The 16,742-nt window shown below is 55.0% G+C and overlaps 8 protein-coding genes across 8 annotated transcripts; 5 read left to right on the forward strand and 3 right to left on the reverse strand.

Annotated features, from left to right (window-relative positions):
- Positions 1-1,044: 1,044 nt before the first annotated feature.
- MYCTH_2124737 (uncharacterized protein) lies at positions 1,045-1,410 on the forward strand (the record flags this gene model as incomplete). Its single annotated transcript, XM_003660983.1, has 1 exon — positions 1,045-1,410. One exon carries the CDS (start codon positions 1,045-1,047, stop codon positions 1,408-1,410), a length of 366 nt encoding a protein of 121 aa, XP_003661031.1.
- Positions 1,411-1,891: 481 nt separating this feature from the next.
- On the forward strand, positions 1,892-4,076 carry MYCTH_66729 (glycoside hydrolase family 6 protein). Its single transcript, XM_003660984.1, has 4 exons — positions 1,892-2,057; positions 2,154-2,662; positions 2,747-3,331; positions 3,505-4,076. The coding sequence occupies exons 1-4, from the start codon at positions 1,966-1,968 to the stop codon at positions 3,765-3,767; spliced, it is 1,449 nt and encodes a 482-aa protein (XP_003661032.1). The 5' UTR covers positions 1,892-1,965; the 3' UTR covers positions 3,768-4,076.
- An 86-nt stretch (positions 4,077-4,162) lies between these two features.
- Positions 4,163-4,945, reverse strand: MYCTH_2058711 (uncharacterized protein; the record flags this gene model as incomplete). The annotated part of the gene is made up of 1 exon (XM_003660985.1): positions 4,163-4,945. One exon carries the CDS (start codon positions 4,943-4,945, stop codon positions 4,163-4,165), a length of 783 nt encoding a protein of 260 aa, XP_003661033.1.
- Positions 4,946-6,944: 1,999 nt separating this feature from the next.
- On the forward strand, positions 6,945-9,194 carry MYCTH_2299975 (uncharacterized protein). The gene is made up of 5 exons (XM_003660986.1): positions 6,945-7,420; positions 7,496-7,774; positions 7,832-7,891; positions 7,948-8,202; positions 8,284-9,194. Exons 1-5 carry the CDS (start codon positions 7,070-7,072, stop codon positions 8,869-8,871), a joined length of 1,533 nt encoding a protein of 510 aa, XP_003661034.1. The 5' UTR covers positions 6,945-7,069; the 3' UTR covers positions 8,872-9,194.
- Positions 9,195-9,876: 682 nt separating this feature from the next.
- MYCTH_2299976 (uncharacterized protein) lies at positions 9,877-12,177 on the forward strand. The gene is made up of 3 exons (XM_003660987.1): positions 9,877-10,415; positions 10,487-10,634; positions 10,702-12,177. Exons 1-3 carry the CDS (start codon positions 10,173-10,175, stop codon positions 11,853-11,855), a joined length of 1,545 nt encoding a protein of 514 aa, XP_003661035.1. The 5' UTR covers positions 9,877-10,172; the 3' UTR covers positions 11,856-12,177.
- Positions 12,178-12,319: 142 nt separating this feature from the next.
- Positions 12,320-13,332, reverse strand: MYCTH_2124742 (uncharacterized protein; the record flags this gene model as incomplete). The annotated part of the gene is made up of 4 exons (XM_003660988.1): positions 12,320-12,383; positions 12,477-12,560; positions 12,629-13,118; positions 13,206-13,332. 4 exons carry the CDS (start codon positions 13,330-13,332, stop codon positions 12,320-12,322), a joined length of 765 nt encoding a protein of 254 aa, XP_003661036.1.
- Positions 13,333-13,375: 43 nt separating this feature from the next.
- MYCTH_2124743 (uncharacterized protein) lies at positions 13,376-13,639 on the reverse strand (the record flags this gene model as incomplete). The annotated part of the gene is made up of 2 exons (XM_003660989.1): positions 13,376-13,518; positions 13,597-13,639. The coding sequence occupies 2 exons, from the start codon at positions 13,637-13,639 to the stop codon at positions 13,376-13,378; spliced, it is 186 nt and encodes a 61-aa protein (XP_003661037.1).
- Positions 13,640-14,494: 855 nt separating this feature from the next.
- MYCTH_80081 (uncharacterized protein) lies at positions 14,495-16,299 on the forward strand (the record flags this gene model as incomplete). The annotated part of the gene is made up of 3 exons (XM_003660990.1): positions 14,495-14,831; positions 14,914-15,883; positions 15,948-16,299. The coding sequence occupies 3 exons, from the start codon at positions 14,495-14,497 to the stop codon at positions 15,952-15,954; spliced, it is 1,314 nt and encodes a 437-aa protein (XP_003661038.1). The 3' UTR covers positions 15,955-16,299.
- Between the last annotated feature and the right edge of the window lie 443 nt (positions 16,300-16,742).

Genomic DNA, 16,742 nt, shown 5'->3' on the forward strand with positions numbered 1-16,742 from the left:
GCGTAGCGACCTTGATTCCCAGTACCGAGCCTATACCTATTGAAATAATCTGCATTATCCCATCACAGATCCTCCTTAGCCAGGCTTACCTGGGGCCGCTTCTGGAGCTTCACATTCCCATCCAACCCGCTGCCGCTGTAAACTGCGAATGGGTTCATTGTATTTTTTTTTTTGTTGTTGTTTTGAATAGAAAACTCTGATTCCGTATCACCCATTCATACAAACCACTAGTCCCTTATTCGAGGCGACCGGCTCCTCTCTGCAGAAGATGCCTCCTCTCTCCCACAGTCACGGGCCAGAGAACTCGAAAATTCTCGCAGTACAAGATCCCCCTAGAGATTAGTCTAATTTAACTCGAATCGCGACCATAACCGAGTTGATGGATATTCACCCTACACGCCCAATGCTCGAGCTTGCTCGACGATGCGTCTCGTGGAAAGTTAGGCACCTCCCCCCTTTCGGGGCGAGTAGCCGAAGCGGGGGCATCAACTGATTAACAGGCTTGTTAAAGGAAGTCTTCACGGTCGGCATACAAGTCGGCCAAGACGTTGAAGATGCCATAATACATAATATGTATGTACAATAACCGGGCACATACGGTGCAACTGCTAGTCAGCAATTGCGCCTCGCTTTTTGACACAGAGGGCAATGCAGAACGTCGAATCGACCGAGTCAGTTGCTGTTGGCGTCATGATGGCTCTAGGGTCAGACAGAAGGTCAGAGAAAGCATGCCTTAGCTCGAAGCCGCTCAGATGTAATTACGCAACGCTCGGCGTTCGAGTTTACGGAGGACGACGGCTACAAGATGGGGCTGCTTAAAGTTACCTTAAATAGAAAATAGTGCCTGGCTTAAGAGATCATGTCCGCGGGGCTAGCAAGGATGTCGGGTCTTAACTCGACGGCTCGCCTAGATTTCGTGAAAAGGGAACTCACTCCCCGACAGGCCCGCAAGTGAATATGTAATTACTCAATGGAAGTTCTCGAAACGGAGTCCAGAAATGATGTGGTTCTGTGGGAATGCGGCAAGAGGCGACGTTGCCGTGAATGCGTGAACATTCCCGCCTCTTCTTCTTCTCGTCTTCTTCCTTCTTCTTCTTTCGGGTCGCGGATTTATCGAGCGTCGGTACGTCTAGCCAACATCCCGTAGACACGACGACCAAGCGTCTTGAGAATGCAACAACGTCTCGGAACCTGGCACGCATCTTCCGCCGCAGGTCGGCAGACGCCGCCTGGGCAATACCACCCCTGTCCAGGCCCTTTCCCCGCAGGCAGAGCCGCGCTCTTCCTTTCATGGTTATTCAGGAACGTGGCTTCCGAGATTCTCGCCTGTTCTCCCCCAGTCAACCTGCCGACCGTAACCCGGTTCCACCACCGCGGACTGTCCGCAAAACCTGGTTCGCCCGAGATTAATATGCTATTTCCGGACTAAGTGCACAACACACAAGCACCCCTTCCGCCTCGCGCTCTAGAATCTGCTTTCTAACCCGGTTCTCGGGCCCTTCCCTTTCGCGACGCCTCCGCTCTCCTTACCAGGCACCATCCGCAATAGGTAAGGTAGCCAACCGTTTTGGAGCGTGATTCTGCCAAGGACCGCATCCTTGCATTCGCCATCTGGTCAAGGACCCCTCTTTCCCGCTCCATTCTGGTGGCTCTATCGGGACGGCGTTCCCCATGGCTCTCCAGGAGAGTGATGTGCGAGTCTGGAGAGCCGGGGTTGGCGTCACGATGCTGCCCACCTAGGGCCGGCCAGCCCGGCACTGCGCTCCCGTTGATCCGTCTATCCCCGTCAAGAGCACCAGCCCCGGCGCTCGTGAATTTTCGACTTGTTCGACTTGCTACAGGTGATAAAGAGGATGCACGCCGCCCTCGATCGGCCTGTGTGGTTTCTCTCCCTCGTGCCAAACCACTCCCACCTCCCGCCCCGAGATAGTTGCTTGTTTCGCTCCGTGAGAGGGACACACACCAATGGCCAAGAAGCTTTTCATCACCGCCGCGCTTGCGGCTGCCGTGTTGGCGGCCCCCGTCATTGAGGAGCGCCAGAACTGCGGCGCTGTGTGGTAAGAAAGCCCGGTCCGAGTCTCCCATGATTTTCTCGTCGAGTAATGGCATAAGGGCCACCCCTTCGACTGACCGTGAGAATCGATCAAATCCAGGACTCAATGCGGCGGTAACGGGTGGCAAGGTCCCACATGCTGCGCCTCGGGCTCGACCTGCGTTGCGCAGAACGAGTGGTACTCTCAGTGCCTGCCCAACAGCCAGGTGACGAGTTCCACCACTCCGTCGTCGACTTCCACCTCGCAGCGCAGCACCAGCACCTCCAGCAGCACCACCAGGAGCGGCAGCTCCTCCTCCTCCTCCACCACGCCCCCGCCCGTCTCCAGCCCCGTGACCAGCATTCCCGGCGGTGCGACCTCCACGGCGAGCTACTCTGGCAACCCCTTCTCGGGCGTCCGGCTCTTCGCCAACGACTACTACAGGTCCGAGGTCCACAATCTCGCCATTCCTAGCATGACTGGTACTCTGGCGGCCAAGGCTTCCGCCGTCGCCGAAGTCCCTAGCTTCCAGTGGCTCGACCGGAACGTCACCATCGACACCCTGATGGTCCAGACTCTGTCCCAGGTCCGGGCTCTCAATAAGGCCGGTGCCAATCCTCCCTATGCTGGTGAGTTACATGGCGACTTGCCTTCTCGTCCCCTACCTTTCTTGACGGGATCGGTTACCTGACCTGGAGGCAAAACAACAACAGCCCAACTCGTCGTCTACGACCTCCCCGACCGTGACTGTGCCGCCGCTGCGTCCAACGGCGAGTTTTCGATTGCAAACGGCGGCGCCGCCAACTACAGGAGCTACATCGACGCTATCCGCAAGCACATCATTGAGTACTCGGACATCCGGATCATCCTGGTTATCGAGCCCGACTCGATGGCCAACATGGTGACCAACATGAACGTGGCCAAGTGCAGCAACGCCGCGTCGACGTACCACGAGTTGACCGTGTACGCGCTCAAGCAGCTGAACCTGCCCAACGTCGCCATGTATCTCGACGCCGGCCACGCCGGCTGGCTCGGCTGGCCCGCCAACATCCAGCCCGCCGCCGAGCTGTTTGCCGGCATCTACAATGATGCCGGCAAGCCGGCTGCCGTCCGCGGCCTGGCCACTAACGTCGCCAACTACAACGCCTGGAGCATCGCTTCGGCCCCGTCGTACACGTCGCCTAACCCTAACTACGACGAGAAGCACTACATCGAGGCCTTCAGCCCGCTCTTGAACTCGGCCGGCTTCCCCGCACGCTTCATTGTCGACACTGGCCGCAACGGCAAACAACCTACCGGTATGTTTTTTTTTCTTTTGTCTCTGTCCCCCCCTTTTCTCCCCCTTCAGTTGGCGTCCACAAGGTCTCTTAGTCCTGCTTCATCTGTGACCAACCTCCCCCCCCCCGGCACCGCCCACAACCGTTTGACTCTATACTCTTGGGAATGGGCGCCGAAACTGACCGTTCCACAGGCCAACAACAGTGGGGTGACTGGTGCAATGTCAAGGGCACCGGCTTTGGCGTGCGCCCGACGGCCAACACGGGCCACGAGCTGGTCGATGCCTTTGTCTGGGTCAAGCCCGGCGGCGAGTCCGACGGCACAAGCGACACCAGCGCCGCCCGCTACGACTACCACTGCGGCCTGTCCGATGCCCTGCAGCCTGCCCCCGAGGCTGGACAGTGGTTCCAGGCCTACTTCGAGCAGCTGCTCACCAACGCCAACCCGCCCTTCTAAACCTCGTCATAAAGAGAGAGAGATGGCGGGCATGGGCCTGATTGGGTTCATTGACCATGCGGCTCTTCTGGGGGTACATATTTTACCTACCTACCTATAAATAAGGCGGCCTATCGGGCTCTCGCTTCGTTTATTAGGTACTTGTTCTTGTACATACTTTGTTTATACATACAGCAGTTAGCATCCACTATTCGTTTCGACAAAGCGGAACTTTCCAGAAAAAAAAAGGTTGTACATAATTAGTCTTTAGGCTTCGATTCTTTGTGCCTTTCTTTTTGGTAAAAAAAAAATTTTTTTTGAGGCATGATTACCTTAGGTACGTTCGTCGTTGTATTGGTCCCCCTGCATTTTGGCGCGAGAGCAGCTCAGCCCCTTGCAAATCCCTCAACGGGCGTTCAATTCCCTCCACTCGGGTCTTCAGCGAGACCAGCCGTCCAGAGTATCCCACCGTGTAGTTGCCCCACGAACCAGTCGTCCTCGTAAGCCTCGTCAAAGTGTCCAAGAGCAGTATAGAAGCAACGACCTCCGTCAAAAGTCTGGCACCATGCGATCGGGTGGTCCTCCCCGTGCGCCCCGCCCTCGTAGGACTTCTCATCCACGCCAAGGAGCACGTGCAGGCCGTCGGACGTCGCCCGCGGGTGCGCCTTGAAGTTGTACCATTCGTCCTTCCAGACGCGCTCCAGCTGCGCCTGCTTGGGTTCCTGCGGTTCCTGCGGTTCCTGCGCTGGCCGGTCGGCGCCGCCGTCTTGGTCACACGCCCGCAGCGACATGACTGGGTGTTTCGGGTCGAGCAGCTTGACGAGCCCGACCTGGGGTTCCGGGTGGTTGTCGAACACGGCGCCAATGAGGTGGCCGTACCATTCGGATGACTGCATGGCGAAGCTGGCGCAGTGTACCGCCACGATCCCGCCGCCCGCCTGGACGAAACCCCGCAGGGCGCCCAGCTGCGCGCCGTCCAGGAACTCGCCCGAGCACTGCAGGAGGACGATGACGCGATACGCCGAGAGGGAGCCGGGGCTGAACACGGCGGGATCCTCGCTGTCGTCCACCGTAAAAGGGTGCCGCCCGGCAGCCGAAGCGGACGCGAGACGGTGCAGAGCCCGGATGCCGGCTGGGATCGAATCGTGCCTGTATGCCGTCGTCCGGCTGAAGACGAGAACCCTGAAGGGGTCGGGCATGATGACTTAATAGTTGCCTAGTTTTGGATGCTATCAAGCCAGTTCTGCAGCGGCTTATAATAGAATTTTCTGCCCCTGGACTCCAGAGCGAATCGTCGAGAGGTTGTTTATTTAACTGATAATTAGGCACTTATCACCAACAATTTGCGGGGACAACTTCATCCCTTATTATCGACAACAACAAGGAACAACCATCCGGCAGAAATGGTGCGGGGTAAGTGAATGCTCTGAGAAGTGGAACCCTCGGTTGGTAATTAGCTATCACTAGGTAAGCTCTCCGAAAGTGACGAGTTCAGAAATTGCTTGCTGTCTAGGGAGTCTGGCTAGCTGAGCAACATTATGCAAACCTTGGAAATCGTTGAAGGGGTAAGTCATTAGACACCCCCCACTGCCTCATAATAGGATGTAAGTCCACCACTAAAGAGGGCGCCCATGTTCCAAGTAAGCATAATTAGGAAACAGCAGCAGCAAAGTAAGGTACTGGAGAGGGGCAGGAGTGAAGATCAAGCAGAACGCTCGAGTTCTGACTTTCTTTCTTGCCTCCTCCAAAACAGCTTGAGGTATAGCATATACTATTAGTGGGAGGAAAGAGACATTGTTGATTCGTTCCACTCTGATTGGACGGACGACTTGGAAGCGTAGCATCAAACGCTTCCAACAGCGTCCCATTACCTATATATTCAAAGCTTCCAAGGCGCAGAGTCACTCGAGCGTGATGCTCAGTGCGTAATAATAGGATTTATCTGCTCCGTACGCAAGGAGTCTGATTGAACAACTCGGGGAAGCTGGAAGCGGTGCTTGGGAGGCTGGGTGATAGAAGATGGTTTCCAATAGATGGAAGAAAGTTGGTAAGTTCAAAATAGTTCAAAAGTGCGATGTCTCCTTCCTACGTTTGCTGGCCCTGTTGGCTCTGTATAAGTAGAGGATAGGAACAAAGAACACTCCGTTTGCCAGCCCGTTTGCCAGATCCACAGGGCTTATCTTATCCATCCTTACATGATGGACGCGTCCGTAGACAACGTACTGCATCACTGGGTTAATATGGGATAAAACTGGACAGAACATTCTGGCCTAAATGTTTCGTAGAAAAGGTTGGACAACCCGGGCCTTATTCTAAGGTAATTAATTTCTAGGTAGGTAGGCAAGGTGTCTTCTACGGGCCTCTGGCGTTGCCTTTTGTCCACTTAATACGGCTGAACTCTTCCAAGCTCTTGGTCAACAAACCAACAATCGCCGGCTTTGTTGTCGAGAACCTCACTATTGATATTCCTAACGGCTTCCTAACGGTTCTCAGTCATCGAAGCGGTGAAACGACCACTAGGTGGAACGGCCTATTATCTTAGGTCAGGTAGGTATGTATGTGCCGTAACAGTTCCCCAAGGTAGTCGACGTTGAACTCCCCACTCTCAACGGTTCATTGATGATCATCATTGCTCGCCACGTTTCCCCACGGGCTCGGAGCACAGTAATTACTAATTACCTATTACGTACCTGCACACATACTTAGATACACTACTAAGGGAGTGAATGTACGTAGGTCGGTCGCCACCAAGGCACCGTAGCGTACGAATTACATATATAGGTGTCACGCACATGATTGCACGGGTGAATTTCACATTTTCAAGTACCGAAACCGTGGATTCGCGATGTCGTGATTGGTATCCTTGTATGGCCAACCCTCGTTTGGAACTCTGCGTGGGGGGCTGCGGCCCAATGATGTTGACTGAACCGCCATGTCGCAATTCTAGCGGCAATGAAGCCATAAAAACATGCACCGAGTTGCACCAGGGTCCAACGTGAACTGTGGAAAGTGCCTGCTGCTCCCTTCCTGTCCAGGACCTTTGGCCGGCGACTTGTCCGCATGCAAGAGCGGCCATGTATATTTAAAGGGAAAGGAAGCGTCACGGAGGAAGATGATGCGCTATATCCTTCTTGTATGTAGGTAACAGCGTACAGCCTTGCAAGCCGCGGCCGGCCGTTACTCCCCCGATTTCTAGGTGTCTTCTCTGTCACCATTGACCGGGGTGCGTCTCCCAGGGAGAGAGAGGCCGGAGGTCGTGGGCTTGGAAACAACGAGATTACTCCAATAACTTTGCTGCCACCTCACCAACCGCCCTCTTCACCATGTCTGCGGAGACACCAAGTAAGCTGGCAGAGACCGGTGGTCCGGTTCTGCAGACGGAAAATGATTCCAACGTTGGCGGACTCAACAAAAAGTTGAAGAACGAGCCGGAACCGTCTTCCGGATCGGAACTGGAAGAGGTCGAATCCGGGACGGTGGACAAAAAGGCGCTGCTCCGGAAGCTTGACTGGCGGCTGCTTCCTGCTGTCGGTATCTTGTATCTTCTTTCGTTCCTCGACCGCAGCAATGTCGGAAACGCTCGTATCGAAGGTCTTGCCGACGACCTCCACATGACCGGGAACCAGTACCTGACCGGGTTGACGCTGTACTTCATCGGTTACGTTCTGTTTGAGGTAACCGGCTGCCGTACTCAGAGACGCCGTCTTGTCGAAAACCAAGCTAACAGGAAGCGGACTTGTGCGCTCTAGATCCCATGCAACATCATTCTCAAGAGGACAACGCCTCGGTTTTGGCTGCCCACCTTGACCATCGCGTGGGGTGTCGTAGCCACCCTTATGGGCATCGTCCAGAACCTGACGGGCTTCTTCATCGCCCGTTTCTTCCTGGGTGTGACCGAGTCCGGCCTCTTCCCCGGAGTGGTTTATTACTTCTCCATGTGGTATCAGAGACGGGAAAGGCAGTTCCGCATCTCGCTGTTCTTCGGTTTCGCCGCCCTGGCAGGCTCCTTCGGTGGCATCCTCGCCTACGTGAGTGATCATGCCGGAGAGAGAGACGGCGTAACATGCTGACTTTGAATCGGATAGGGAATCGGGAAGATGGCAGGCGTCGTATGGGAGAATGGCTGGCGATGGATCTTCATCCTCGTGAGTCTGCTCTGGTGCACGCAATCCAGGAGATTTCCCGATTAACCGAGCTGCAGGAAGGTATTGCCACCGTAGTCGTGGCTATCACCGCCTACTGGTTCATCCACAACTACCCCGAGACGGCTGGGTTCCTCTCGGATAAGGAGCGCAGTTTTATACTACAGCGCCTCGCAGCAGACAGTGACGCAACCCGCGACGAGCGCTTCACATGGGGCAATGTGAACAAGGCGCTACTCGATCCAAAATGTTGGCTGTATGGGTTCAGCTTCCACGCCATGAGTCTTCCGCTGTATACCTTCTCCCTCTTTCTGGTACGTAATCAATCAGCAGCGCCCCCCGGATGTTCTCCTGAACGTAATTATGCAGGCTAACTAAGCCCGGTCACCGTCCAGCCGACAATTATCAAAGATCTCGGCTATGAGGCGGCGAGCGCGCAGCTGCTGACGATTCCCCCTTACGCGTTGGCCTTCATCACGACCCTGGCCGTTGCAACGGTCTCGGAGCGGACAGGGCAGCGTGCCCTTCCCCTGATCGGGTCGTCACTATTTGCCATTATCGGGTACATCATTCTCTTGACAAATTCGGACCCCACAAACCGGCCGGGCGTGTCGTACCTGGGTACGTTCTTCGCCGCCGGGGGGATCTACCCGGCGACGGCACTGGCCCTGTCATGGCCTGCCATCAACGTCTCGGGCCAGACAAAGCGAGCCGTTGCCAACGCCATGCAAATCAGCATAGGCAACCTCGGCGCCGTCCTCGGTACGCAGCTCTATCGAGCCAACGATGGCCCTCGTTATTTTGTCGGTCACAGCTTCGCCCTGGGCTACTTGGTAGGCGAAATTGTCGTCTCATCGGCGCTGTACTTCCTGCTCAAGAGGGAAAATGAGAGGCGGGCAGCAATTAGTCCCGAGGTCAAAGAAGTGGGCGAGTTGGAAGATTGGAGCGGTGATGATGATCCTAGGTGGAGGTTCCAACACTGATGGCGAGGCGAGTGGTGATGGTGGAAGGAGACGGAACCCAACAGTTCATGCACACCTTCCTCGGTAGGCTGGTCATTTGTGTAGCTGCCTTGATGCTAAAGATCAGCCAGCTTTGTCACAGTGTGTCACAGTGCTTTTGTGCCCAATTTTGCACCTCTAACTCCGGTCAAGGGCCTACACAGTAGTGTATACGGACGTAGTTTACTCCGTAGTGTATGTGTAATTACCTCGTACAGTACATGAAGAAACATGACCACTCTCCGCAAGCACGAAGGATGGCTAGTGTAGTCCGTAGAGTCGCAAAATATTCGCCATACGAACCTTGTCATTTCCGTCGTGGAGTGCGCTGGCGCCAAAGGCCTCTGGTGGGTCCACACCCGGTTTACGCCGTTGGGCTAGGCCTCTTGGCGCGGGTGGTGCCGCTCTATTGCCGCGAGCGATCGGGGGACTGGCGCGATCAGCCAACTGGTTTGACAGCACAAATGATGACTAGAAGTGTAATCCGTACCCTACACTAACTCTGGAGCGTAAACTACCGGGTATTCCATCTCGAAGTGTATCCATCGCGCAGCGGAGGGCAGGCTAGACGTGCATGTGTTCGGGGCTGTGGCTGCGCAGGAACTTTTCGAGATCGCGCCGCAGACCCCTGCTCATCGCGGAACAGCATCAAAAAAGCGGCATTGTTCTCCGCGGCGGGGACGCAAGAATGGGCCCCAGGCGCAGAATGTTTTTTCCGCACATCCAATCGCAGAATCGGATGAAGATGACGCAGGGGTCCGGGCGACATTTCCGGTGGTCCTCGAATCCGTTCGACGTTCGACACGAGGCCAGGCAACACCCAATGGTCTGGGGTTGGTACTGGGGTCAGGTAAGCTCGCTGCTCCCCGTTGGACAAGATCTGTTTCAGCAAAAGCTTTCGCAAAGCCTAGAACCACGTGGCGCAGCGACCGTTGGCCCCTGAAACTCGCACCTTTTGAAGAGAACCCCGAGTGCTTGGCAGGGGATACCCGTGTTAGAAAATAGAACGCCTTTGTGTCCGTGTCCGCGCTTTGACGGCGACTCACACCATCTTCTTTTTTTCAACATTATTTTATCTATTTTTTCTTGTTTCTTCAGTTCTCTTTTACAGTGTCCCTCGTTTGTTCTTTCCCATCCTTGCCCACAGCTATCTTATCATTCCGGCTCCCACTTTTTTCATTGGGTAATTACGGCACCTAATTAAACCGCACCTTCTTTTTCAACTACCGGGTGTCCTTCCCATCAGCGGGAGCAACCGCTCGTCGATCCTTGAAGGCAGCATCATGGCCGAAGAAGGAGGTCACGGTGCTGTTGTAGCCCCGAACGCTCATGCTCCCAGTGCTCCGGGTGGCGGTCATCATGGTCCCGCCGAGAACCTCGTCATCAACACGCAAGGCGCCACGACAAACGGCAACGCTACGAAAAACCCTCCTCGCGAGGAGATCGCTTCCTTGACATCTCCGCGTCTCATCACGCCGAACCCCTTCAGCCGGAAGAACACGTCTCTGGAGATTGACGATTACTTTGTACGAAACTAACTCGGTCCCCGGTTCTCCCTTTTTTTTTCCGCCTGTTATTAACAATCCCTGTGGCATAGACCGGGCCCCGTGACATCCAAAAACACTCGAAATGGCCCATCTTCCTCCAGATGCACGGGAGCATCTTGCCCAAGCTTATCCTCCCACTGCTCGCTGTTGCCATGTGGTCGACCTGGATTACGTGTATTCACGTCTTGGTCACTCCAAGTAAGTTCCAACCTCACCATTTCCTCAGTCTATGTCTCGGATTGTTGACCTGACTCGACGCGAACAGTCAGCATCGGCAGCGTTCTGCTTACCGTTCTCGGTTTTGTGGTCGGTCTGGGGCTCTCGTTCCGCAGTTCCACAGCATACGAACGCTACGCCGAGGGCCGGAAATACTGGGCACAGCTCATCCTGGCAAGTCAGAATCTCGGGCGCACCTTCTGGCTGCACACGGCCGAGCGCAGTGACGTTCCCGAGGATCAGAAGGAGGAATACAAGAGGCGAGACGTGCTCGAGCGGTTGACGGCCATGAACCTGATCGTCGCGTTCTCGGTCGCGCTCAAGCACAGGCTCCGGTTCGAGCCGTACACATGCTACGAGGACATTTCCAGCCTTGTTTCCCACCTCCGCACCTTCGCTCAGGCCGCGACCCAGGAGGACCACGACAATGCTCAGCGAACACTCAGGCGCCACGGTTTCTTCAAGAGCGTGGGCGAGTACCTCGGCGTCTCCTTCGCCGAGAGCAACCCGCGCAAGGCCGTCAAGAAAGCCGGCCGCCCCCTGGGAAACTTGCCGCTCGAGATCCTCTCGTACCTCGCCAGCTATGTCGACGAACTGGCCCTCTCTGGCCGACTCCCCGTCCCGATGCAGCAGACCAATGCCTACAATAACATTGCCGCCCTCAACGACGTGCTGGTAGGGACGGAGCGCGTGCTGAATACCCCTCTGCCCATCGCCTATTCGATCGCCATTGCGCAAATCACGTGGGTGTACATCCTGGTCTTGCCGTTCCAGCTTCTCGCGACAGTTGGCGATCAGACTTGGATCACGATCCCGGCCACGGTGGTAGCCGCGTATATCATCCTCGGCATCCTCTTCATCGGCCGCGAAATCGAGAACCCCTTCGGACAGGACGTCAATGACCTCCCGCTCGAGGCGTACTGCGCTCAAATCGCGTCCGAGATGGATATCATGGCTAGCCTTCCCAAGCCCAAGAGCAGCGAATGGATGGAATCCATCGATAACCGCGTCCTCTGGCCTCTCTCCAGCTCCGGCTGGCCCGTGTGGATGAGCCGGGACGAAGATAAGATTCGCGAGGCTATCATCCACAAGGTCGAGGCGACGTTCATCAGCCAGAAGGGCGAGGAGGCGGTATTGAAGGGTCAGTCCAGCTCGGAAAAGTCGGGACATGAGCATTCCAAGAGATCCATGAGCGACGTTTGAGGAGCAGCACCTTTGCATCTTTGCACGAGAAAACAAAGCAAAAAATAATTAGAGGAAAAACAGGTTTTTGGGCGGCAGGAACTGGCGGCTTAGTCACTGAGGATTCGGCTGGCAGGGGTCATTAAAAAATAAGCAGGCGGTCGGGTGTTTATTAACCTGTGATAGAGTTGCGATTAATCTTTTTTTATTTTTTTTATTTTTTTATTTTTTGCTTTACCGATTTCAAATCCATTCTTCATTAGAAGTCTGTAACTACCGGAGATTTATTCGAAGTCTAGTCTGATCAACCATGTTATGAATGGACACCCGACATATGCAATGAAAGCTGAAGTCACAGTTGTGAATGTTGCTCATTTCGAAGTTGCTGATGGCCGGGAGACCAACGAATGACCCTATTCGCAGTCCCGCCGTGTTCTGAGACCACTAGCTCTGTACACACAAAGACCTCTTTATCGGCCGGCCTGCTACCAAAAAGGCAGAGTCTGATTCAGTTCTCTGATGTCCGAGTCGCCCTCGTACTCGGCTATGCTATGACTGTTTGTTTCGTGGCTCACTAGACCCTCCTCCGAAGCACAGAGAGTATCACAGTCCCGGTGAAGCAAACACGGGTAGCACGCGTACCCGGGCCTTTCCCGAGGACACTTGAAGATGAAGCGCCTGGTCAAGAGGAACGTCCGGACCATGATGGCCTCAGACTCACCATCTCTGCCCGAAGTATATCGGCGATCTGCCCGTTCCGAACCCCGACGCCGAACAGCCACCTCCTTCTCTACCCTCCAAGACCGACAACCACCTTCTCCCTCTCGCCCGCCAAATGCCGCACCACATGCCGTGCAAACCGTCGACGTGTGCTCGGTGGCAACAAAGCTGTCCAATGACCTTCAAGCAACATGTTGCGCTTCTTGGGTATATTAGCGGCAATGTAAGGGACTGGTGTCGCTGTTGCTCGGTGGGTTCTGTTGAGACCGCGGGTAATTAGCTTCAGCCGGAGGTCGTTGAGTCCTCCCGGAGCGAGGGAGTGGACGAGGTCTTCCTGACAGGGCCTCTTGGTCGTCGCGGTATCGGCGCCGATTCCAACAGGCGTTGATATTGTCAGTAATACCCTGAAGTGCTCGGATGCTTCCGTCACCTGCAAACTCGGAGATATTGTAGAGACAGTTGATGTCGGGCATCCCGCCGGTAAGGAGGGCTTCCTCGAGGAGTTTGATGACGCTGCCTTGGAGAAGAATGATATCTGGCTCTGAATCTGGGTTTGGGCCACCACTGGAGGCATCATCGGATGTTCCGGTTAATTAGTAGCCGTGCTCACTTCCGTCTTGCTAGCAGCCAGCCGTGACCCGAGAGACTTACAGTCGCCCTGAGCAAACCTGGGACCTAAGTTCGCGAAGTGACGGTCGTATTCGTTCTGAACCATCTTGCCGCTCTGCTGCAAGGTAGTCCTGAGCCCGTCGTCTGCGCTGCCACCCGGGACCTGCATCATCCCCTCCCCCCCCCCCCCTTCCGTTCTTGATCCGTTTCTTTTATTCCTCGGCTTCACTCAGCCGCTCCTCGAGCTCCTTGATTCTCTTATTCTGACCTCGGTCCAACTTCTCTTGCCGCCGCTGTTCAATAAGACGGTCGTAGAGATTGATCACAGTTGAGACTAGGGTTGCGAGGACGAATCCTTGCGATGTTCGACGAGACAGCGTTAGCAACTACGCATATGCAACATCTTGCTTTGCCTCTCTTCGCTGCGCTCTACGTACCCTAAGCTCCTTCTCGTTGATCATCTCGGCACAGTCCATCGCAGATGAACGGAAAGACGGGTGCGAGTTTGGTCACCTCGAGGAACTCTCCACCAGCGTCCGAGGTTCTCATCTTGAGCGTTCCGAGTCACCTTTTTCCTTCTTAATAGTTTCCTCGTTTCCTCACAAACCAAGGCAAGGATACTTGGACGAAGAAGAGGGGAGAGAGAAAATATTTTAGTCTTGAAAGATGTGCTACGAAATAAATTTCGAAGCTCATAAGGTTTATCCTCTCCTCTCGAGAGCTCTCGCCCAAGGGCCGACTTAATTACAAGTTTACAACGAATACCCAAAGTGCTGCCCCATGACATCACCCGACGTTGCTGGCTGCTGGTGAATGGACGCCGTGTGCACTTGGTTCAGCCAGCGCCGATCTGCGATAGCAGCTAAGGTCCGTGGGCTTCCTTCATTTGTGTGACCGGAGGCCACGTGCAGCCGAAACTCACGATCTTGGGCCCTTTAGCACTGCAGCCGTCAAGAGAGTTCTCAATGTTCCGCCAACCCTCCCAAGTAAGCTGAATTAGCAAAATGCGTCCCTCTGCTGGTCGGTTTTGGCGGGGCCGGTGCTAGCGGCCCCAGCGTTCAGCGTTCCCGTCAGAGCGCATGGGGAAGACAAGAATGGCAAGAGTGCTGTGGGTGCAATGGACCCATGCCAACTCGCGTGCAGAGAGGTTGCAACTAACGTTAACCCCTTGCTCGGCGCCCCAGTTCTCGCCGCGGATTCTGCCGGCTCCGCACCGCGAGACCCGCTCCTGGACTCCCTACCACTGCGCAAACTGGGCCTTAGCCGCCGCACGCATCATTACGTTCGACCTGCCGACCGGCCGTCCCGTGCGCGACGCGAAGCCCGCCAATATGTTGTCCGGCATCCTCATATTCAATCAGAAAGGCGAGAACCTCATCTTCCGCGCCTTCCGCAATGACTGCCGCCCGCGACTCGCCGACGTGTTCCGCATTCAGGTCATCAGCAACGCCCAGGTCCGCTCGCCCATCCTGACCCTCGGCAGCACCACCTTCAGCCATGTCAAGCATGAGAACATCTACCTGGTTGCCATCACAAAGAGCAACGCCAATGCCGCTCTCGTCTTCGAATTCCTCTACCGCCTGATCCAGCTGGGCCGCGGCTACTTTGGCAAGTTCGACGAGGAAGCCGTCAAGAACAACTTCGTCCTGGTCTATGAGCTCCTGGATGGTTTGTCACCACAACCATGTGTTGCCGGCACTTTTTTTTTTCCTTTTGCGCTGGCATCCTGCTGACCACCCGCATCGTCCAGAGATCATCGACTTCGGCTATCCCCAAAACACCGAGACCGACACGCTCAAGATGTACATCACGACCGAGGGCGTCAAGTCGGAGCGCGCCATCGAGGACTCGGCCAAGATCACGATGCAGGCGACGGGCGCCCTGTCTTGGAGGAAGGCCGATGTCAAATACCGCAAGAACGAGGCGTTCGTGGACGTCATCGAGGACGTGAACCTTCTCATGAGCGCAACCGGCGCCGTGCTGCGCGCCGACGTCACTGGCCAGATCATCATGCGCGCCTACCTCAGCGGCACCCCCGAGTGCAAGTTCGGCCTAAACGACCGCCTCCTGCTCGACAATGACGGGCTGCTGAGCCTGCCCAGCGGCAACAAGATGGGGAGCAAGGCGACCAAGGCGGCGGCCGGGAGCGTCACGCTCGAGGATTGCCAGTTCCACCAGTGCGTCAAGCTCGGCAAGTTCGACAGCGACCGCATCATCAGCTTCATCCCGCCCGACGGCGAGTTCGAGCTGATGCGCTACCGCGCCACCGAAAACGTCAACCTGCCGTTCAAGGTCCACGCCATCGTCAACGAGGTCGGCAAGACAAAGGTCGAGTACAGCATCGGCGTGCGCGCAAACTTTGGCTCCAAGCTCTTCGCCACCAATGTCGTCGTCCGCATTCCCACGCCGCTCAATACTGCTAGGATCACGGAGCGTTGCACCCAGGGCAAAGCCAAGTACGAGCCGTCCGAGAACAACATTGTCTGGAAGATTGGCCGCTTCCCCGGCCAGAGCGAGTTCGTCCTGAGCGCAGAGGCCGAGTTGACCAGCATGACCAACCAAAAAGCATGGAGTCGGCCGCCCCTGAGTATGAACTTTAGCCTGTTGATGTTTACGAGCTCTGGTCTGCTGGTGCGCTATCTCAAGGTATTTGAGAAGAGCAACTACTCGAGTGTAAAATGGGTGCGGTACATGACTCGAGCTGGAAGTTATGAGATTAGGTTCGTCATTCCCGTTGCTTTTCATGACATTTTGTCCTCTAGTTGCTAACTATAAGATCCCTAGGTTTTAACATCTCAAGTCTGATTTGTCTAAGCGTTTTAATCCTGCATAGCATCGGCGTTAATGTCTTCAGATTTCAAAAGGGTGCTAGACTAACTTAGGGTTCCTCGAGCTCTTATCCGTCGTATTGACCGAGTCCTCCTCGACCTTCTCGAGGGCGGCAGCTTTCCTCTTGTCCATCTTGTCACTTGCTTGACGGTTGACAAGCTCCGCATAACGACTACTGTATTTGAGTTCCTCCCTATGACATGCAAGGCCAAAAGAAAGAGAGGACGTTTCGGACCGCAGTGTCTGCCCATGTAATTATACCCCATATTTATGTACTTAATAGAACATGACCTGTTCCCACGTATATACCTCACTATCGCCTCCCGGGCCTACGCCTATGCACGCTCTCCCTTTCGCTCCCTAGAGCGGTCAGTTGAGTGAACCGATCAATCAATCTATCTTCTGATAATTAAATCACTGAGATATGCAACGACATTGTTTGGTAGATTGTATTTCATTCTAACTAAGCAACCCATCGCTAAAGCGCGTTCAGAGTATTACCACCACGACCTATACAAACCCTCTAGTTTTGTGTCCCCTATCTATATGGCCAACACAAGCCCCTTTCCTTGGTCTTAGTTCCTTATCTTCAGCCTGCCAGCCGCAGATTGGTCACTCCGTGACATGACGCTGTTACCCACCATATTACATCTCAAAGACACGAGACTGCTATCTGATTAGGAAGGAGTGCGGGCTTAGAGTGCCCAGTGTGAAAATAATAGGAACACAACATACAAGGATATTGACTAT

This window comes from Thermothelomyces thermophilus, chromosome 2, assembly GCF_000226095.1.
Source record: "Thermothelomyces thermophilus ATCC 42464 chromosome 2, complete sequence".
In the NCBI taxonomy this organism is placed as follows: Eukaryota; Fungi; Ascomycota; class Sordariomycetes; order Sordariales; family Chaetomiaceae; genus Thermothelomyces; species Thermothelomyces thermophilus.